This window comes from Bufo gargarizans, chromosome 6 (genome assembly GCF_014858855.1).
Source record: "Bufo gargarizans isolate SCDJY-AF-19 chromosome 6, ASM1485885v1, whole genome shotgun sequence".
In the NCBI taxonomy this organism is placed as follows: domain Eukaryota; kingdom Metazoa; phylum Chordata; class Amphibia; order Anura; family Bufonidae; genus Bufo; species Bufo gargarizans.
The window spans coordinates 326,060,488-326,084,517 of NC_058085.1; the positions used below are offsets into that span (position 1 = coordinate 326,060,488).

Genomic DNA, 24,030 nt, shown 5'->3' on the forward strand with positions numbered 1-24,030 from the left:
AACAGATAATTAGTGAGTTTGCAATCATTTATTCAACTGGATAAGAAATTAAAAGGAGGACATCGCTAAGTTTGAATCCAATATTACAGACATTAGTCTTAGGGCTCATGCACACGAACTTATTTTCTTTCCATGTCCTTCCGTTTTGTTTGCGGACCGGATGCGGAACCATTCATTTCAATGGGTCTGCAAAAAAACGGACGTTACTCCATGTGCATTCTGTTTCCGCATGTCAGTTCCACAAAAAAAAATAGAACATGTCCTATTATTCTCAGCATAACGGACAAGGATAGGACTTGTTCTATTAGGGGCCAGCTGTTCCAGTCAGTTTTTTGTGGACTGCAAAATACATACGGTCGTATGCATGAGCCGTTAGGGTACGGCCACATGGTCAGATTTCTGCGTGCAGTTTTAGAAGCCAATATCAAGAGTGGATCATAAAAGGAGATTAAATATACAGGACATATACCACGAATACTTCTTCACTCTTCTCCTGGTTGTGGCTTCCAAAACTGCGTCCTAATCGTGTGGTGGTGGCCTAAATAACGCTGTGACCCGGAGGATGACAAGTCCGAGTTTACATGTGAAATAAAACCAATATGGCTCCTAATAATAAGATATAAATTCTTTGTGCGTGCACTTCTACTGATGTGGAATTGGCAGACACAGCCCCTGTGTGCACCGATGTAACTAAATCTTTTATTTCACAGTTCGAATCGGTGGAAAACACAGTACGGAGATATGCTCGCTGAAACAAGAAATCAGTCATAAATCTGTACGTCTCATTATCTAATGAACTCTGCTGGTCGTTAACTGATTTGTGAGACAAACACTTTGCTTCTAATGGTGACTGATCTTTGGGACAAGAAAATACAGACTTTGAACTAGGGTTGCACATCACATCGAATTATCGATAATCAATGAATACTTTGGCACCATTATTGATTTTATATCGAGATTTGCCTTTCGCCAATACTAGGCTGCACTCTTGCACTACAAGTATCACAAAACATGGCCATGTTCCCTCAGCAGCACAGGGGAGAAGGAAGCAGTCTCTCCCTCCCTCCCCACTGTGCCGCTGCCACCAATGAGAGGAGAGAGGGGCTGTGGCCCCTGCGCCATCAATGAAGATAACTCACCCATTATTACAGATACAGGAGGTGGGTGCCGGCGGCAGCATCACATAGCTGGCACCCGACTTCTATGAGAGGTAGCTGCGATCAGCGGCAGTTAACCCCTCAGGTGCCACAGCGGTCAGTTGGCGGCTATGTGATTCTGCTGCCGGCACCCGCCTCCTGTATCTGTATTAAACGTTAATTATCTTCATTGGTGGCACAGTGCGCCCCCCCTCCTTTCCCTAGTACTAAAAACACAGATGGCGCAGTGCGCCCCCCACCCAACCCCAGTATTATAATCATTGGTGGCAGTGGCCACAGGGTCCCCTCCTCCTCATTGGTGGTGCAGTGGTAGCCTCTGATCGGAGCCCCAGCAGTGAAATGGCGGGGCTCCGATCAGTTACCATGGCAGCCAGGACGCTACTGAAGCCCTGGCTGCCATGGTAATTTCCCTGCTGCTGTGTGTACTATGCACAAGGCAGCAGGGAGAGTGTGGGGTCCTATTCACCCTAATAGAACTCTATCAGGGTGAATAGGACAAGGAATGAAAAGATCCCAGGTTGTAGCCCCTAAGGGGGCTAATAGTTAAAAGAAGAAGAAAAAACAAACAAAAAAATAAATAAAAATAAGTATAAATCACCCCCTTCCCCAATTTTACATATAAAATAGATAAATAATAAATAAACATATTACATATCGCCATCTGAAAAGTCCAAACTATAAAAATATTTAAAAAATTTCCTTTGCGGTTAACGCCGTAACATGTCCCCCCTAAAAAATTGGATAGGACTGTTCGATTATGGGCCAGACGTTCCATAAAATATGTAATGCACGTGGCTTTTTTGGCATTTTTTTTTTCACGTGGTATCGAGTATCAATACTTTTTTATGGTATCGAAATCGAATCAAAATTTTGGTATCGCGACAACCCTACTTTGGGCCAACATGTCTAACCGATTTGAAATGTACCCCTAATTTTTTTCTTTCTCTGAACAGTCTGTGGGCTTAGATTTTGTAATTCGGGATGAGCGAATCGACTTTGGATGAAACATCCAAAGTCGATTTGCATAAAACTTTCAATACTGTACGGAGCGAGTGCTCTGTATAGTATTAGAATGTATTGGCTCCGATGAGCCGAAGTTATTACTCGAGAGCCCTTGCGTAATAACTTCATAAATTGATTTCTACTGTAAAAAAAACATTTCCCGAACTCTGGTTCGGCTAAAGCATGCCCATCAGTGCCAGTGACGTCATCGGGCTCCCTGCTGAGCAGAACCCTCCGCCTGGCAGCCCTAAGGAGAGCTCGGTTCGTCACCGGATCTCCAGAAAAAGCCCTGAATAGCGCAGGGCAAAAGAGCAGTTCATGCTCCGATGCTCGTCAGGGGGGCTACCTGGGTAAAAATGGGGGTATGTCCGGGTTCTGATCTGAACTCAGACAACGCCTTTAAGACTCGTGAAATCCTATTTATGCACTATATTTTCTACATAAAAGAGGGAAATTCACACTACGACGCTGGGTTAGGCAGTGCTAATTAAAATGTAGCTCTCATAACTTAATAGCAGAATAGCCTAAAAAAGATTTGGAACTTGGAAATGATTGTGTCTTTTCCTGTGGTGAAAACCGCCATCATCTAAAGTCAGTAAATGCATCCCTGAACCACGAACGTCCATGTAGCACTTAAGCAGAAAGGCAAATTGATCCACGTTTAATCTCCATTTGCCTCCCTATTAGGACACAGACGGCATATAAAATACTTAAAAGGGTTGTCCAGGTTCAGGCACGGGAGCGCATTGGAGCATAGAGATGCTCCGATGCTAGGCTCAGGGATGCTGCCGGGGTGAAAATAAGGTTATGTCCGGGTTCAGCTCTGAACCCGGACAACCCCTTTAAAGGGAATGTGTCCTCAGAAAATCGCCAATTGTTTAAATCTGGTTTTTATGTAAAAATTGCTCTGTGACCTGTGCAGAGGTCAGGAGGGGGTAGATAAGCTGTGATATCACCTACTGGTTGATCCTGTTCTATCTACCCATCTATAGGTGTTATCTCTCATTGTAATCCTGTCTGCAATGTGAAGATGACTACTGAAAAGTGGTATATATATTTTTTACAACATTGTGCCCAATGGCCGATGTACCGTATGCCAATAAATGGCTGTATATAATGGCATACATTGGAGGTATATGCCAGGGAATACTCCCAAACTATACCTCTGACATATAGGCATAAGCGAACACCAGCTTTATAGGTCCAGAGTTCTGGCAGTGGAGGGATTCCATTATAACGGAATTCGTAGAGGGAATGCAGAACGGAAGCCCTTAAGAGACATTCCGTTCTGATCGGTCATAATCAAAGTCTATGGGCAGTATAACGGATCCGTCCAGTTTCCACTATGCATGACTTTGTTTTTCGTCCTGCATAACGAAAACCAGACGGAACCTTTACGCTGATCAAAACGGAATGCCTCTTAAAAGGCTTCCGTTTTTGCAGTCAGTCTACGAATTCCATGATCACGGAATCCATTATGGGATTTTTCCACTGCACGAACAGCGAACCTGTAAAGTTCGGGTTCGCTCATCCCTAATGGTGATGTGAACAGACCCAAAACTGGACACACATGTTCCAAATGACAACCTTACCATAGATAGCTACCGGAGTACCAAACGGTAGTCACCCAGACAGGAAGACCAGGGTTGCTAGGCAACCTGAAATCAGGACCCATGCAGAGATACTGCATTTACAGGGATTTGCTAGGGACGGAGACATAATAAGCAGAAGAAAGGCTTGCCGATGTAAAACACTCAAAGACGCCGTGAGATTAGAAGCATGGATGAGGTGAAGGAACGGTGCGGGGGAATGCTGGCCTCCTGCTTTCATGACAATAAGATTGAGGGCAGTGGGACTGAAAGGACTTTGATCTGAAAAATGCTGCTTTACTGATTACAACGGCGGAGTTTGCTAATAAAAGTATATTTTTCCATGGAATGAGGAATTGTGCTCTTAAAGAGGACCTGTCCCGACTCCTGACATGTCTGCTTCAGCAACTACTTGCATTCCCCATGTAATAATTCTAGCGCATGTTTTATTTTACCTGGATGCTATACCGTTCCTCTGTTATTCCTGCTAGACGTTTATAAGGCACAACGGGGTGTTACCTGGAAAGGGTGTCCCTGCAGAGTGTGACAATAGCATCCATGATCGGACAGTGTCAGGCTGTGCTGGCTCTCCCCTCCCAGGCATCACCCCGTTGTACCTTTATTCAAAAGTTTCTAGCAGGAATAGAAGGAAAGGAAAATGACTCAAGGGCAGCACACCCCAATATTGAAGAGGAGTGCCAGCGGAACAAACTCCACCACAGTTGTATATTTAAAAAAAAATAATAATAATTAAGAAACCGCAGCTCTTCCAGATGGTGAAAAATGTGAGACCCTTCATTCACCCGTACGACGTTTCGGTCCGCTTACTGGGACCATTCTCAAGGAATAGAAGGAAGACAACACAGAGTCATAAAAATAAAAGCTCCAGAACTGTCATTTACTAAAACCGACGAGTGTAATAAACTGTAACCTTCTCTGCTCAGCATTGGACTAGTATTAATATCTCCAGGGCACGAACACTCCCGATGTAGGAGTCGCTACTCGCAAACAGATTTGACAGAGAACGTCTTTGTTTCTCCAGCGTTTCCTTAAGCATTTCTAAAAATCTTAGATCTAAGTATCTCTGTACGAGTACAAACGAATTAGTGTAATTGACTGAGCCAGTATTTATCCCACTGGTGCTCAGACAGGAATATCATTAAAACCTGGCACACGGCGCAAGCGCTCCTATTATATGTATGCAACGTAGACTTGCTATGCCGAGATCACAAGCTGGGAAATTCTGCATTCAATCATTTGTACGTTCCCTCTTGCATTAGCATCCTTCAAGATTTTTCACCCAAGGCCATAGCGTTATGGTAAATGTAATCAGGTCATTAAAATTTTATCGGTCTTCTGTTCTTCCCGTAGGCAGGGTCCATAAGGATATTCGGCCAGCAGTTATTCGAAATCTATCAACACTTGCGTTCATTTCTATAAAATGTGCATCTGAAAAAAATAAATATATAGTGCCGCCTAAGGGTACAACCGAATACAGGGAGTCACCAACGGCAAATTAAACCAACCGCTCATCATCCTATCCTTAGCTATGGATGTGGAGCGGCTTAGGCAGGATATGTCCCCAATGTTTGATAGGTGCAGGACGGAGCCTGCAAAGTGCCGAAGGGTGCACCGCGCATGCGCAGCCACCCTCCATTAATTTCTATGGGACTGCAAAAAATAGCCGAGCACAGCGCTCTGCTATTTTTGGAAGTTCTGTTGAAATGAATGGGAAGCGCTCCTCTCAAGAGCAGCCTCCACCCCATTTTGTGGGGCTTACTGAAACAGCCAAGACAGGGCTCGGCTATTTTCGGCAGTACCATACAGGCGTACAAAAGGCGCGAGAAGCCATACAGAGCCATCGGCGTGTGCGTTTCACGGCATCACGTGCGCCCTCCATGTTTTTTTCTTGACGCTACTTGCACACGTCACAAAGAAGTGCTTGACCAGCACTCCCATCAGCGATATGCCCCCAATGTCCAAGATGGGAATACCCCTTTAAAGAGACTGGTCCTTTATGGAGACTTATTGGCAATATAAGAAATATAACAAATATGCAAAGAGGAATTTATTAAGAGAACCATCTCGCCAGCACCACCTATTGGAAGTGGCCCCTTAGGAGGCAAGATCCGACTTTCCAATAAGCTTTGGTCGAGGAACAAGGGAATATAGCCAAACCAGATATCCATCCACAGACAGCTGTTTCGGGGTGCTTGCCACTCATTAGTACGGAGTAGGATTTTGGCTGGCTGGGTGTTATGTCATGGAAGCGGATTAGGCATTGAAAGTCGGATCTTGACTCATAGGTGGCGCTGGCAAGATGCTTCTCTTTCTTGGGAGATACCTCTTTGCATGATGGATGTGGAGGAAACAATAGATTTGACTGCTGAAAAGATTGTAGGATCCAGAAGTACAACAATCTTTTACTGAGTGGCTACACGTTTCAGCTCCTGACCAGTGCCTTCATCGCCCCTGAATCGCGCATGCTGAATAAAGTGTTGATGCTGCAGCCTTTTAGGCATTATCTGACCAACTTCCAAAGAACACTTGGGCTCCCTAAAATCCAGGTCAACGAAATGTTAATTCACAGGGTTGTAGCTGAGCTGGACGGTCATGCCACCACCATGGAACAACACTACATCCTGCCCCATAGCAGATGCTGGTTACTGGTGCATGGTAGCTCTACCAATCTAGAGGTAAAGCATCAGAGATTCCCCACACCTGCCTGCACCGGACAGTGGTTTTTAGGACTATTTGCAGACTAGCAGCTCGTGTCTGCTAACAGGAGTGGCATTAGGCAGAGTCACAACTTTAAAATTCCCAACCTAGTATTACTTTACTGAAAAGACACCATGCAGAGCTGTTGACGTGTGGGTTACACGGCATCAACACATGCCCTCCATATTTTTTCTTGACGCTACTTGCACAGGGCAATCAGAGACGTGCTTGACCAGCACTCCCATCAGACAGTAAAACTATTTGCCCCACATTTGCAGCTGCGCCGAGCTACAACCCGGCAGGCGTGTAAGCCTCTTAATTACATAACCAGCCAAAACCATGCAGGCTTTGTTTGTGCCTTTCTTACGAAAATCCTCTTTTTTTTTTTTTTTTGTGCCAGCTGTACGGCAGAGAACTGCAGCCTTACCCCCGCGTCCAGAGATATTCAGAACATTCCATATCAGGAACCGAGATAGACTGGTACAAAGGGAAGTTCACACCAGTCTACACGGCGTACCATCCATAAAGACGAGCAGAGGTAGAAACTTGGAACAAACAAGAGTCCATGAAAGGGTGTCATTTCTTACACAAGGGGAAAACGCTGTTCAAGTCTGATTGGCAGTGCCAAGTATGATAACTGATATGGTCATATTTAATGGCCCATCAAAGGTCCGTCCGCTGAATGGAGGCAGTTATCAGTACTTTCCATCACCTGACCAATCCTTGCCTCCCCAATGTCATCGCACATAGGATCTGTACAAATTTCCGTGCACCAAAAATATGCAATGTCTAATTACGGATTTTGGTGCGGTTTTGCCGGAGATCTCTTTCATTGAAAGGGGTAAAATCCGCTGCTAAAACTGCAAACATAATTGACATGCTGCGGATTTGGAAATCCGCAGGGCAGGTCAATTGCCGCATGGAAAAAAATCTGTAAAGTGTACATGAGATCTGTGTAATCTCATACACTTTGCCACACTGCCGCCCCGTGTGCAGGTGGCCTTAAAGGGGTTCTCCAGGATTAATGATATATATATATATTTTTTTTTAAGCATAATCTCCAGAACATTATGATTTTGGTCCTCAGTAAACTAGACGAAAGACATGGAAGTATCCAAAAAGTTCTGTATGCTCTTCTTCCACGTCTCACCAATTTGACCCTTACGACCAGTCATGTTGGCTATTCAGACGTGTTAAAATGGGGAAAATCCTGTAGTATTAATTTCAGAGCTCCTTAACCCCTTAAGGACCAGACAGATTTTTGCAAATCTGACATGTGTCACTTTATATGTGTCACATATAGTACTTCATGACAGTGGTAAATTTGAATCAAAATATTTCTTTTTTATTTATAAAAAAAATACCAAATTTACCCAATTTTTTTTAAAATTCGCAACTTTCCAAATTTCAATTTCTCCGCTTTTAAAACAGATAGTGATACCTCATATAATAGTTATTACTTTACATTCCCATACGTCTACTTCATGATTGGATCATTTTGGGAAATTTTGCGTTTAGAAGCAAATCTTGAAATTGTTCATAAAATTTCCAAAACCCACTTTTTAAAGACCAGTTCAGGTCTGAAGTCACTTTGTTAGGCTTACATAATACAAACCACCCAAAAATGACACCATTTTACAAACTACACCCCTCAAGGTATTCAAAACTGATTTTACAAACGTTGTTAACCTTTTAGGTGTTCCACAACAATTAATGGAAATTGGAGATGAAATTGGAGATTTTCTATTTTAATAATTTTTTTTCCAGTAACAAAGCAAGGGTTAACAGCCAAACTAAACAATATTTATTGCCCTGATTCTGTGGTTTACAGAAACACCCCATAAGTGGTCATAAACTGCTGTTTAAGAAGGAAAGGAACCCCATATGGTTTTTGGAAGACAGATTTTGATGGACTGTTTTTTTTGCTGCCATGTCCCATTTGAAGACCCCTTGATGCTCCCCTAGAGTAGAAACTCCAAAAAAGTGACCCCATTTTGGAAACTACAGGATAACGTGGCAGTTTTGTTAGTACTATTTTAGGGTACAGATAATTTTTGGTTGCTCTATATTACACTTTTTTGTGAGGTAAGGTAACAAAAACAAATTGCTGTTTTGGCACAGTTTTTTATTTTTGTTATTTACAACGTTCATCTGACAGGTTAGATCAGGAGCTATTTTTATAGAGCAGGTTAATATGACAACTTTTTTGTTGTTGTTTGTTTCAGTTTTACATAATAAAGCATTTTTGAAAGCCATAGTTATTTTTTCTTTTTTGGGGCGACTGTCTTATGTAAGGGCTCATTTTTTTCGGGATGAGATGACGGTTTGATTGGTACTATTGTAGGGTGCATATGACTTTTTGATCGCTTGGTATTATACTTTGTGATGTAAGTGACATAAAACGGCTTTTTTTACCCAGTTTTATTTTATTTTATTTTACAGTGTTCACCTGAGGGGTTAGGCCATGTGATATTTTTAGAGAGCAGGTCGTTACGGACGCAGCGATACCTAATATGTATACTTTTTATTAAAGTTTTACACAATAACAGCATTTTTTTAAACAAAAAATTAATAAATCATGTTTTAGTGTCTCCATAGTCTGAGAGCCATAGTTTTTTTTGTTTTTTTTTGGGCAATTGTCTTAGGTAGGGGTTCATTTTTTGAGGGGTGAGATGACGGTTTGATTAGTATGATTTTGGGGTGCTCATGACTGTTTGATCGCTTGGTATTACACTTTGTGTGATGTAAGGTGACAAAATGGCTTTTTGAAACCATTTTTATTTGATTTTTTTTTTTTACGGTGTTCACCTGAGGGGTTAAATCATGTGTTATTATAGAGCAGGTCATTACGGACGGGAAGATACCTAATATGTATACTTTTTTATATTTTCATTTAAGTTTTATACACTAATATTTTTGAAAAAATAAAAATCATGTTTTAGTTTCTCCACATTCTGAAAGCCATAGTTTATTTTTATTTTTTTGGGCGATTGTCTTAGGTAGGGTATGATTTTTGCGGGATGAGATGACAGTTGCATATGACTTTTGATCGCTTGCTATTACACTTTTTGTGATGTAAAGTTACAAAATGACTTTTTGACATCTTTTTTTTTTTTTTTACAATGAGCACCTGAGGGGTTAAATCACGTGATGTTTTTATAGAGAAGGTTTTTACAGATGCATACATTGTTCCAAGAGTGTTCCTTTAAAAGGAATACTGTTGAATGTAGTATTTAAGTTTTAAACACTAATATTTTTGCAAAAAAAATAAAAATTTTAAAAATCATGTTTGGAGAGCCATATTTTTCTAAAAATTTCTTTGTCTAAATGTATCATTTTGCGGGATGAGATGACAGTTCGATTGGTACAATTTTGGGGTGCGTATGACTTTTTGATTGCTTGCTATTACACTTTTTGTGATGTAAGGTGACCAAAAAAATGGCTTTTTTACGGTGTTAATCTGAGGGGTTGGGTCATGTGGTATTTTTATAGCGCAGGATGTTATGGATGCGCAGATACCCAATATGTATACTTAAAAAAAAAAATATTACATTTAACACAATAAAAGCATGTTTAAAACAAAAGAAAATCATGTTTTAGTGTCTCCATAGTCTAAGAGCCATAGTTTTTTTTATTTTTTGGGCGATTGTCCTATGTAGTGGCTCATTTTTGAGGGGGTGAGGTGACTGTTAGATTGGTACTATTTTGGTGGGCGTACGCCTTTTTGATCGCTTGGTGTTGAACTTTTTGTGATGTAAGGTGACAATTTGCTTTTTTTTTTATGGTGTCTATCGGATGGGGTGGATCATGTGATAGATTTATAAAGCCGGTCGTTACAGACGCGGAGATACCTAATATGTGTGTTTTTTCTTTTCTTCTTTTTTTTTATTATAAGATCAGGGGAAAGGTTTTTTTTTGGTTTTTTTTTACTTGAAACTATTTTTTTTTATTGAAAAACACTTTTTATGTACTTTTTTTCTTAAACTTTATTTCTGTCTCATTCTGGGACTTCAACTTTTGGGAGTCTGATCCCCTCTGCAATGCATTACAATACATCTGTATTGTAATGCATTGTCTGTTAGTGTATGACTCAGTGTCCTACACTAACAGGTTGCCTAGGAGACGCAGCCTGAGGCTGGATCTCCTCGGCACCCGTAGAAGGCAGGTCCCGATGCCATGCAAGGCATTGGGCAGCCTCTGCACGACATCAGGCTGCGTTGTCACACATCGGGTCCTTGCCACAGCAGTGCAGGGACCCGATGCACTCCTTTACCCACCGCAAACCACTTCTATGTCGCGGTCAGCGCTGACTGTGGCATACAAGTGGTTAATTCGCCGGCATCGCTTTAAACAGCGATGTTGGTGGATCCAGCAGGGGCCCGGCTACCAGGGACTGCCGGACCCCTGCAGTGATCGGGCGAGCGCAGCTCCCACACCCGCCCGATCAGCCCGCCGTGCAATACCTCACTATTATATCACCAACATAAGGTCTCAGATCTAAAGTCCACGTATCCGAGCTGTCATTTCCAAAGAAACTGAGCAAGCCTTTATGTTGTGAGAACCATAGTCACATCCTTGACATGTATGCCAATGAACCTTCAAGTAATGTGGCAGCGAAAGACAATCCAACTACGTACAGAGGACCCGTCACCACTGCCTCCTGTCAGTCACTCAGAAGACTTACATTACTGAGCAGTATAGATGTGAATAAAGCACTTGGGGTGAGACAGAAAACTTACTATTAGTTGCTAAATCTGCAGACTCATGGCTGTGTCAGTATGCTTGTTTCTCTCTACACCTCCTCCATCCCCTCTCCATAGATTTATTTTGTTTACTTTACTCATTTATATAGCGCTGACATATTCCACAGTGCTTTACAGACATCATCACTTGCTGTCCCCAATGGAGCTCACAAAAGGAAAGTAAGGGCCGTAATAACGCCAACATATTTTCTGACCAATCATTGGTCAGATGGCCAGTTACACACACAGATCTTTTGGTACACACATCAACCATTGGTCTGATTGGACAGCAATTGGTCAAATAATCTGTTGGTGTAATACAGGCCTTAGTTTAGAAAAAGGTGGGCATGGGGGATACAGCAGATAACTGGAGAACAAGGCATATTTCTCTGATAAGATACATAAAGGACAGTGACCATTAAAAAGCATCGTCTCACTTCAGTAAATAGCATTTATCATGTAGAGAAAGTTAATGCAAAGGCACTAACTAATGTATTGTGATTGTCCATATTGTCTCCTTTGCTCGCTGGATTTATTTTTCAATAACATTATACACTGCTCGTATCCAGAGGTTACGACCACCACTACAGCACAGATACGAGAGGGACAGGAGCTGCTGCACATTGTGCCTATGCGTGCTCCCACGGTCCTGGTCACCAGAGAGGACTGTTCTTTTTCCTATTGTGTGCAAGTACGACCACCACCGCTGGATTGTAGGGTGGTCGTAAACTCTGGACACGAACAGAGTATAATATGATGGAAAAATGAATCCAGCCAGCAATGGAAGCAATATGGACAATCACAATACATTAGTAAGTGCCTTTGTATTAACTTTCTCTACATGATAAATGCCATTTTCTGAAGTGAGACAACCCCTTTAATCTTCCCCTTTCAGTATAGACATAAGCTCAAACTTTCCGGTTACTGCACGTTTCACCTTTGCCTTTCCTGAATCTCCAGGGTTTCTTATGCAATTGTCTCATGTTTCTTCTCATCTGAACAGAAGGGACTGAAAATTGACGTGCAGAAGTATTCTACCATTTAAGTTCTACCAACCATCAGGCAGACTACCCCAACCTACACCTACCTACTATACGGTATACTAACTTATCCAAATGGACATACAACATCAGTCAACCCTTTATTTTATTTTGTCAGTCGGCGTGGACTAGTCAAATAGGCCATAGTTTGTGAGGAAGCATCAGCAGGACCTCAAGAAATGGGAATGGGAGCAGCGCTGCAGTTACCAGCTGCGTCCACTGAACCGGCGACAAGGCAGAACGGAGGATCGGCGAGGTGCAGGTTGTCAGAACCCCACCGATCAGAAAGTGATAGCCTATCCTGAGTGTAGGCCATCACTTGTAAAGGGTTGGAAAACCCCTTCAAGAATAATATTTATTTCTCAGCAACTTAAAGGGGTTTCCTATGAAATATTTTCTACAGTTTTCAAACCAGCTCCTGGAGCTGAATACTTTTGTAATTGCAGTTATTCAATAAAATGTATCTGTATAGCGCGACCTGCTGTTTATTTCTTTGTCCTGCTCACTGAGATGGCCGCACGTGCTCAGTTCCATCCTTTTACTGCCTCCTGAGCTGATATAGGGAGAAAGAGGCAGCAGAATGGACACGCCCCCTGAGCTGCAGCACAAAAGACACTTACCTTGAGTGTCTAGCAGAGAAAAGAAGGTGGAGATCTCTGGATCCATGTGAGGTACAGGGCTGGTTCAAGCTTTGTTAGAAAGAGATTGTCCTGTACTATATGACTGATGTTCATTTTTTTACATTAGTCATGGCATAACCTCTTAACTACCTTATAATCATACCACCAATACTAGGTTACAGATCTACAGGTACTCGAGTCCACGCAGTCCTTGCCAAACAAACTGAACAAGGCTTCACATGAGAGAACCACCGCCAAGATATGGACCAGTTTATTTCTGGTGCTCAATATATAAATGCACCGGTGGTTTACCACAGGGACGGTCACCAGAAATCTTCTTCCAAGAGTGGCGAGTGATGAATAGCGATCTTCATCTCTCCAATGATGTCCATTTAGGGTGTTAACACGTCCGCAAATTGCGGATCTGCGAAACACGGACACGGCCATGTGCATTCCGCATTTTGCGGACCGCATAGGCCGGCACTATGATAGAAATGCCTTTTCTTGTCCGTGGCTGCGGACAAGAATAGGACATGTTCTATTTTTTTTGCTGGGCCGCGGAACGGAAGTGCAGATGCGGACAGCTCAAAGTGTGCTCTCCGCTTCTTTTGCAGCCCTATTGAAAATGAACGGGTCCGCACCCGTTCTGCGATGCAGACCCATTTTGCGGACATGTGATTGGACCCTTAGAGTGGACATTGTCAGTGGGGCAAGCTCTCTGTGATCTTGTGAAATATATCTAATAAGGCAGGGTTCCACAACTCCAGTCCTCAGGGCCCACTTGCCGGTCAGGATTTAGGAGTATCCCACAGAATGAATACCTGTGGTAAGTCATAATGGATGGACACTAATTATATCAGCTAACCCCAATACTAAGGAAATCCTGAAAACATGACCGACAGGTGGGCCTGGAGGACTGGAGTTGAGGACCACTGTAATAAGGTATATCTCACATGATCACTCTATGTCCTCACTTTAGCTCAGCAGGGTAGGCATCGGGGAGCAGACACACAGATAGCTAGGAAGGAGAAGACCTCCTCCACCAACATTGCTCAAGAGAAGCTCCAGTCCTGCATCCAGGTAAGTTGGATTTCCTGGTGCCTTTACTGCAGACTGAAGCAAGAAAACAACTATCCGTGCTGACTGGCCCCCCCTCGGGTGATCAGTCCTAGTGACAGCTACCTTGGAAAACCACTGATGTATGGGGCCCATAGCTCGGGAACCAGGTGGTGGAGAAAGAATAAAAAAGGAAGGAAAAAAAAATAAAAAAAATAAAAAAAAAGTATAAATCAGAAAGAAGAGGGACTTTTAAATATTTACAGTAAACCTATGGTCCTCTTTAATATAGAAAAATTGAGGCCAGCTGGAGTGAAGGACCTTCTAGCACCAGAAGAAATAACCACCTAAGTCAAGGAACCACCTACTAAGAGAATTCAGAAGTAGGGTGTAAAGGGGATCATTTTCTCCAAACTTCCAAGACATGTTCCAATTACAAAGAATTCAGATGCTCATCAGAATGGACAATAGTTACCTTTCTACAGGGACATTTTCCCACACACCTGGCTTCATAGGTTTACGGGAGAGTCTGACCTCTCCCCTGTACCCTGAAGACAAAATCGGTATGTAAGCCTTTTATCGCTTCACTGCCACCAGACATGCTCTCTCATCTCCCTCCAATTATCAGACGGGGCATCCTTCTGGTTCTGCAGCTATGTAGACCTTTACTACTACAAAACCAGAAAAATTCTGCATAAATAATTTAAAAAAAGTATTTTGAGTAAACAATACAGGCAACCTAACGAAAAGTCTATCAAAAAAAAGATCATACTACCACTACTCTGTATTTAATCCCCAATGGCCAAACTATTTAATTCCTTCCGCTTTAAGGCATACCACTTTTATCATGCAGGCTACTCCAATACCGCAATCTAAGGTAAAATGAAGAAAATAAGAGCAATACAGAAGAAAACCACAAGGCGAGGACTTCTTAGAACTGCTGATGTTGGAACGATGTAATTAAAATTAGCACCTTGTAAAGATTTATTGTGTTGTCTTTCTACCTGACGAGCACAAACAGGAGATTAAATTGGCAAGCAAAGTGTGCTCAACGTATGCATCTCGAAGCAGCAGCGGAGCCGATTCTGCCGATCTGTGGAATTTAGAGGAGAATATATTGCCTTGACTAAATTCACCATGTTGTTTGTCTTAGGCTGGAAGCACAGACAGTTTTAAATGCAGACAGTTTTAAATGCAGTTTAAATGCAGTTTTTTTAAAAAAAAAAGTCAGAAGTGAATTAAAAAATGGAACTAGAAAGAAAGGACCTACTTCTTTTGGATCCACGCTTGGCTTGGGCTCAAAAAAATGCATGTACAGTATGGCTTCAACCTTATCCCTATAAGGTTGAAGCCATACTGTACTATATGGAACTTTTTAGACATGGTGGAAGTAGAAGGGCCACTGAAGTGCCCTAGCTTCTTACCTTGAGGACTTCTCCTCAATGTCGCCATATGATAAGGCACCCTGGACATTGACTCCACCAGCAGTCAATGATCTCCAGCACAAGAACGTTACTTGCCCGTTTTCCTACACCGCTATGACAGATGAAATAAGAGTTGTCACTCAATCCTGAACTACTTAATCACCTGAAGGTAAGGCTAGACGTTTAGTTTTTTTTTTAATGCAGTTTTAAAGGCCAAAACCAGGAGAAGATCATAAAAGGAGAAAAAGTATAAATGACAGCTATTACCTTTTTTTTTTTTTATCCACTCCTGGCTGGTTTTGGCTTCAAAAACTGCATAAAAAAAAACTAAAAGTGTGGGCGTACCCTAAGGATCGGAACTGTATAACTGCATCAATAGGTCAACGTGTAATTCAGGCACCCAACTCTCTAAGAAACTGAACTTCTAAACATTTGTTTTTTAATTGAAGACTCGGACTAGGTTAGAACGAGGAATTCCTGAAGTGGAAATGGTCTTTGACTTTTAACTGCAAACCTTTTGTCCACTCATGAGTTCTTCAGAACTTCTGAAATTTCATATGCTCTACAATCACTTGTCTATTATAACTCGCGTTTCATCTCTGCAGACAGCGCGGTGTGAGAAAGTCTTGTCTGTGGTTTACAGACCATAGAAACGCGAGCGCCATGTTGGTCTCACTACTATCGGCTGACTACTGTGCATTTTGTTGCCAGTGTCATGCCCATGTGATGGTAAAATGTTCTCACCCTCTACATCTACTGATATCAGCACATTGTATATAGCGGTGGCCACCAATGCAAAGATTTGGCCAGGAAAAGATGACATTCTAGATTGTAGATACAATCTGGACTAGCTTACCTTCATGAAATCATTACAATTACACCAAAACGAATAACTTTTCATTTTACATGTCCACTAGTAGTCCTGGGACAACACGGCATCAAATGATGGAGAATATGGTCACGTTCTGACCAGCATGTTTCAGCAATCTGAGAGTAATCAGAAATACAAACCTGTTGGATTTTTGTATGACCACATTCTCTATTATGAGGTGTGGCTAGCAGAGTGACATTTGCGACATTGCCATGTAGTCACAGACATTATATCTTTTTATAAGTGACAATACCCAGTATGTCCAAGTTAAAAATTGGTTCCACATGGAGGAAATATGTCCCACCAGTTGTAGAAACCTAGGACCTGCTTGAAGACCATAGGGAAAATAAAAAAGCAAGTTTTATGAATGGCTTTCTCTAGGAGATATCATTCTCCTCGAGGAAAATCACTCCCATCATTTCTAGCCTCCTTCTATTCCAAGATGCCCACAGGCAGAGCTTCTATAGTCATAGCTTTAGCATCACATGTTAACGATCCTAGCAGCTCATCTTGTAAGATGCACTTTTGAAAAATGCTGACTTTCAGCTTTAGTAAGAAAGTCTACAACAATCAAGAAGGGCGAGTGAGGTCAAGAAACAATCAATCAAGCTGTTGACTGTGGGTTTGCAGCCTAAAACATAAAAAAAAAAAAAAAAAAAAATCCAAGATATTTAGAACGTGATAAATAAAACTTTCCAGGTAACACTCCAACTAACGTTAACCTAGAAATGCACCTTTTTGCACCTTCAAGATCTTGGAGATGTCAAATATGGAAGGGGCAGCAATGTAGAAGGTGCCTCCTACAGGCATATGTGAGGCTGGGAAATAGTAAAGTTGGGTAAGGATCTTGACTGCAGAGCCATGCTGGACAGCGCTAAGGAGTTTCTGCAGGAATTTTGCACATAAATCAATGAGAGTCCATTCATTCTCTACTTGGATACTCCCTGACCCAACACTGTAGCGGTCTCAAAGCAAAAACATGGGAGTAGACCCAACTACCTGCATTTCATGTGCCCCTAAGCTCTTAACTAACTGAATAACCAAATCAATGAAAACTATCTACATATAGACAACCAATGACCAGTCCGTACAACCAGTCTGACAGCTAAATATCCTGGAGGTGTCTATCTAGGCGTCAACATCCATCAAAATGTTGCACCACATGCAATTTGTTGATTTCAATGGATAGGGTTAATTTTTTTCTTTTAGGACCATCGACATTATGATCAACATTACTTAGCTACTTACATCAAGCTAGCAAGGGACTACTCAGTATAGTCCTACAGAATGGGAAAACATAAAGGGGTCAACACACTGTAAGGGTAGGTTCACACAGGGTTTTTTGGAGAAGGATTTGAGGCAGATTATCCTTCAGGTTTTTCAGCAGGAAAGAGAAGTACAAGTCCTTCCTTTATATTCCTGTTTTCCTTCGAATTCACTTCTGTCTTTGGCTGAAAAACCTGCAAGAAAATCTAACTCAAACCCTCCTCTAAAAAACTCCATGTGAACCTACCCTAAGTCTAGGACTTCTAGATGTTTGGACATGTCTAGTAATTCAGACGGTAAAAAGACGAGACAGGTGTCATCTACATCTCATCCCCCCACCACCGTACCAGGAGCTCCCACCTTTTTTGAATTCTTCCAGCATGGCATCTAGCTTGGTATCATTGAAGACAAAGTGTAGAGGGTGATTGTAGAACTTGGTGATAGTCTTTAAAGGCGTGCAGTCATCAGGGTCCACAAAGGCCAAGTCTTTGACAAAGAGGAGGTCCACAATGTTGGACCTTTCCCCTTCATAGACTGGGATGCGGGTATATCCGCTTTCCATGATCTCGGACATGGTGTTAAAGTCCAGGATGGCATCTCCAGCCATCATAAAGCAATCTCTTAACGGGGTCATGACGTCTTCTACCGTTTTGGTCCTGAGCTCTAAAGCCCCCTGGATAATATTGAGCTCCTCTTTGACCAGATCATTATAAGGGTCAGTCACTCTCAACATCTCCAACAACTTCTCCCTATTATACACCGTCCCTATCTCCTGTCCTAGGACGCAGTCCAACAACTTGCTGACCGGGTAAGAAGCGGGGAAGGTCATCATCATAAAGAACTTGGTCAAGAAGATTGTGTTGGCTCCCACTGCCAAGCCATGCCTAGAACAGATGGCTTGGGGCACTATCTCGCCGAAGATGACTATGCCAATGGTGGAGACCACTACGGCCACCAGCCCCGAACCGGCGATATCGTCCAACAAGATGGTCAGGGTGGTGTTGACCAGCACGTTGCCCAGCAGCAGGGAACACAGCAGGTAGTTGCCCTGGCGGCGAACCGGCTCAATCCTCTTGGCGTAATTCTTCTCTTTGTCGGTGCCACAGTTCTGGACGATCCTTAGCTCCATGGGGTCCAGGGCCATGAGTCCCAGGTTGAGGCCGCTGAACATGCCAGATAGGCACAGCAGGAGGGCGATGAATATGACCTGGAGCCAGAAGGGCAGGAGGAACTTCTTCTCCTCCACCACAATGACCCTGGTGTCATCTCCAGAGTGGTAGACCCAGGTGGTTTCGGTCCAGGGCTGGTGGGCACCAGGGCTCGGAGGGGGGCTGGACACCGAGGTGCACAGGTAGTAAGCCTTGCTCTTCTCCGTCTTCCTCAGGGGTTTGATCTCGATCTCCACGATGCCGGAGCTGCTGCGGCTCAGCTCGATGTGGTGCTGGATCAGCATGTCAGACGTGCGGATCCCGCAGGGGTAGAAGCCCTCCCGGCCGCCGCCGAGATCCGGTCCCCCTCCGGTCACCCAGGGCGGGGGGTGCTCGGTGAAGGCGATCTTGGACCACGTCTCGTTGTTGATGTTCTGCCCGTAGACCCGCAGCTTCACCTGGGTCCTCTCGCTGACCCGCAGCGCCCCGCCGTCCATGAACGATACGTCGTCGGTGTCTTCCAGCCGCAGCCCGATAATAACAGTCTCGGCGTCCTCCTCTTCGGCGGCCAGGCAACTGCTCAGCGACAGCAACATCATCATCACCAGACATAGGACCCGGCCGTGACTGCGCGCCGCCATGTTGACAGTGGGCAGTGTGATGGAGCCGCCCGCCATCTTTGGTCCGGGAGGGAGGGAGGAGGAGGAGAAGGAGGGGGGAGAGAGAGCGGGGAAGAGGGGCTTACATCCAGTCTACTATTGCCTTCATGCCCGGACCGGCGGCAAAGCCCCCGCGCCTAGTTCGACACCTGTCCGGGTTCTGACAGTAAGCGGCAAGTGAGTCCCGAGGTGAACTAGTCTATCCTGAGTGACATGCTGGCCGACCAATCGGGAGGCACGAGAGGCGGGGATTATTGACAGGTAAGGGGGAGAAGAGCTGAAACGGGATCCCATTGGATGGAGGGGGCGTGGTTATGTTGTGGAGGCGTGTCAAGCGTGGTGTAGTGAGACAGTTATTCGGCAGATGAGCCGTGCTGGTGTCTCCGGTGACATCACATCTGCTACGAGGTGACAGATCACCTATATCGTGACATGTAGCGTAATGTGACAGCAGCGACAAGCAGCATGTGCTGTCTTGCATAAGTCATTCATCTCATACGTGTCTGATCATCACACATACTTCATATACGTATAGCAGGTATACTACACACATCAGCGTCTAAAATCTATCATCTCATCCATCTGTATTCTATCTATTATCTATCTATTATCTATCTGTATTCTATCTATCTATCTATTATCTATCTATCTATTATCTATCTGTATTCTATCTATCTATCTATTATCTATCTGTATTCTATCTATCTATCTATTATCTATCTGTATTCTATCTATTATCTATCTATTATCTATCTGTATTCTATCTATCTATCTATTATCTATCTGTATTCTATCTATCTATCTATTATCTATCTGTATTCTATCTATCATCTCTCTCATATCTATCTATTATCTATCTGTATTCTATCTATCATCTCATCCATCTGTATTCTGTCTATCATCTATTATCTATCTGTATTCTATCTATTATCTCTCTCTCTCTCTCTCTCTCTCATATCTATCAATCTATTATCTCTCTCTCTCTCTCTCCCCCCCCCCCCCCCCCTTCCTTATCTTTTCGCCATGTGCTTGTATCCCTCTTGTTTTTAGTATTTGGGATATTTGCAGTCTGACCTGACTCTCTGTAGTGCAGCCAGCAGAGGGCGCCAAACAGACTGTCCTGCCCAGAGGAGGTCCCTATTGGTGAGGGAGAGGTGGCTGCTCTGGACACTGGATGTTCTTCTTCTCTAAGGAAGGTTGGGCAGTCCCTGGCACATTTCGGCAGTGCACCCTGTGCACATGCTATAGCCCCAGGCACCTGTTTGACATGATACTTTCCTAATATTGTGTAGGTCTCCTCTTGCTGTCCATACAGCCCTGACCCATCAAGCTATAGACTCCACATCACCTCCAAAGATGCCCTGTGGTATCTGGCACCAAGTTGTGAGGTGGCCCCTCCATGTATTGCATTGGTTTTCCCAGGGCACCCCTCAGGTGTTACATTGGGTTGAGATGCCCTGTGGTATCTGGCACCAAGTTGTGAGGTGGCCCCTCCATGTATTGCATTGGTTTTCCCAGGGCACCCCTCAGGTGTTACATTGGGTTGAGATGCCCTGTGGTATCTGGCACCAAGTTGTGAGGTGGCCCCTCCATGTATTGCATTGGTTTTCCCAGGGCACCCCTCAGGTGTTACATTGGGTTGAGATGCCCTGTGGTATCTGGCACCAAGTTGTGAGGTGGCCCCTCCATGTATTGCATTGGTTTTCCCAGGGCACCCTTCAGGTGTTACATTGGGTTGAGATGTGGGGAATTTAAAGGCCAGGTTTAGGTAGGTGATACCTGTCATGTAGTATCCACATGAACGCTGATGCCATCTTTTCCCCAGGTAAGTGGGCATGATGAAAAATGGGACATGGCTCATCGGACCTCGTCACCTGACATTGCTCCATGGTCCAGTTTTGAAGCTGATGTGCCCATTGTAGGCACTTTCAGAGGCGTCCATAGATCAGCATGTGCCCTCTGACCAGTCTGTGGCTACTCAGCCCCATAGACAGCAATCCTCCATCCCCTGTGTGCTCTGACACCTTTCTATTACAGCCAACATTAAAGGGGTACTCCCACCTGGATAGGGTCCAATTACTGAGACCTACTTCTAACTCAAGAACGGAGCCCCATTTGGCACCTCCAAGAACGGACAGGTAGCCACGCTGTGCATATGCCAGGTGGGAATACCCCTTTAACTCTTTCAGCAATTTGTGCTAAAGATTCTCTTGTGTGAGATCAGACCAGACGGGCTAGTCAATGAGTCATTCAGTGCCCAAATAATACCGCCATACAATGCATAAATGATACCTCCATATAGTATCCACATAATACTACTACATAGTGCATAAAGAACACTGCCACTCAGTGCTTAAAAAAAACTGACAGTGTCCAAATAAAAGTGACATACAATATTGAAATAATGCAACCATATAGTGCTGTTATATCACTGCCTGATACTGTCCGTACAATGCTGCCATTCAATGGTCAAATGAATTTGTTAAAGTCCAAATATTGTTCTTTTACATTGTTCCCATAACACAGTATATACATCACATATTTCCATTGTCTACAGTTTTCTATATTTTTTTATCTATCTATCTATCTGTCTGTCTGTCTGTCTGTCTGTCTATCTATCTTTTTCTATTGACTGTCTATTTGTCTGTCTATTATCTATCTATCTGTTTATCTATGGACCCTCTGACCAGTCTTTGGCTACTCAGCCCCATAGACAGCAATCCTCGATCCCCTGTGTGCTCTGACACCTTTCTCACAGCCAATAAAGGGGTACTCCTATCTGGATATTTATAGCATATCCACAAGTCGAGAACGCAGCCCCATTTGGTACCTCCTGGATAAGACAGGTAGCCCCAGATGTCCAGATGGGAGTCCCTCTTTAACTCCTTCATTGTTTACATTGTTCCTATAATACAGTATATACAGCCATAGGCGTGTTCAGTACTGGCAGATCCGGGAGGGGGGGGGCAACGGGGCAATTGCCCCCGCCGTCCTCAGGATGTCGATACAGATGGCTGTGCTGCAAATGTGAACGGGCAGAGGAGAGGAGTGTCCCTTCCTCTGATAGGCTGCAGGCACTAGGCCGCCTGAGTCGTACAGCGCGGGACACAGGCCGGAAGAGGCCGGCACCGCATCGCTGACATGGAGGTAAGTGTAAGTGTTTTTTTGTTTGTTTTTATATGTACAATAGTTTTACTGGCACATTAGGGGGGCTCTTGTTACTGGCACATTAGGGGGCTCTTGTTACTGGCACATTAGGGGGGCCTCTTGTTACTGGCACATTAGGGGGGCTCTTCTTACTGGCACATTAGGGGGGCTCTTCTTACTGGCACATTAGGGGGGCTCTTCTTACTGGCACATTAGGGGGGCTCTTCTTACCGGCACATTAGGGGGGCTCTTCTTACTGGCACATTAGGGGGGCTCTTCTTACTGGCACATTAGGGGGGCTCTTGTTACTGGCACATTAGAGGGGGCCTCTTGTTACAGGCACATTAGGGGGGCCTCTTGTTACAGGCACATTAGGGGGGGCCTCTTGTTACAGGCACATTAGGGGTGCTCTTGTTACTGGCACATTAGGGGGGGCTCTTGTTACTGGCACATTAGGGGGGCCTCTTGTTACTGGCACATTAGGGGGCCTCTTGTTACTGGCACATTGGGGGGCTCTTGTTACTGGCACATTAGGGGGGCTCTTGTTACTGGCACATTAGGGGGGTCTCTTGTTACTGGCACATTAGGGGGGCCTCTTGTTACTGGCACATTAGGGGGGCTCTTGTTACAGGCACATTAGGGGGGCTCTTGTTACTTGCACATTAGGGGGCTCTTGTTACTGGCAAATTAGGGGGGCCTCTTGTTACTGGCACATTAGGGGGGCTCTTGTTACTGGCACATTAGGGGGCTTCTTCTTACTGGCACATTAGGGGGGCCTCTTGTTACTGGCACATTAGGGGGGCTCTCGTTACTGGCACATTAGGAGGGACTCTTGTTACTGGCACATTATGGGGGCTCTTGTTACTGGCACATTCGGGGGGGGGCTCTTGTTACTGGCACATTAGGGGCTCTTGTAACTAGCACATTGGGGGGGCTCTTGTTACTGGCACATTGGGGGGCTCTGGTTACTGGCACATTAGGGGGCTCTTGTTACTGGCACATTAGGGGGGCCTCTTGTTACTGGCACATTAGGAGGACCTCTTGTTACTGGCACATTAGGGAGGCTCTTGTTACTGGCACAATAGGGGGGAGCTCTTGTTACTGGCACATTAGAGGGGGCCTCTTGTTACTAGCATATTAGGGGGCCTCTTGTTACTGGCACATTAGGGGTGCTCTTGTTACTGGCACATTAGGGGGGCCTCTTGTTACTGGCACATTAGGGGGCTCTTGTTACTGGCACATTAGGGGGGTTCTTCTTACTGGCACATTAGGGGGGCCTCTTGTTACTGGCACATTAGGGGGGCTCTTGTTACTGGCACATTAGGGGGGCTCTTGTTACTGGCACATTAGGGGGGCTCTTGTTACTGGCACCTTAGGGGGGACTCTTGTTACTGGCACATTAAGGGGGCTCTTGTTACTGGCACATTAGGGGGGCCTCTTATTACTGGCACATTAGGGGGGCTCTTGTAACTGGCACATTGGGGGGCTCTTGTTACTGGCACATTGGGGGGGCTCTTGTTACTGGCACATTAGGGGGCTCTTGTTACTGGCACATTAAGGGGGTCTCTTGTTACTGGCACATTAAGGGGGC

At 44.2% G+C, this 24,030-nt stretch overlaps 1 protein-coding gene across 2 annotated transcripts in view; it reads right to left on the minus strand.

Moving 5' to 3' along the window:
* Nucleotides 1-19,438, minus strand: part of CNNM2 (cyclin and CBS domain divalent metal cation transport mediator 2) — a 127,120-nt gene extending 107,682 nt beyond the window's left edge. For both annotated transcript variants that reach the window (XM_044298443.1, XM_044298442.1), the window contains exon 1: nucleotides 17,846-19,438. In XM_044298443.1, coding sequence (XP_044154378.1) covers nucleotides 17,846-19,310 — 1,465 coding nt within the window. In that variant the 5' untranslated portion in view covers nucleotides 19,311-19,438. The remainder of the gene's footprint in view (nucleotides 1-17,845) is intronic.
* Nucleotides 19,439-24,030: the final 4,592 nt, after the last annotated feature.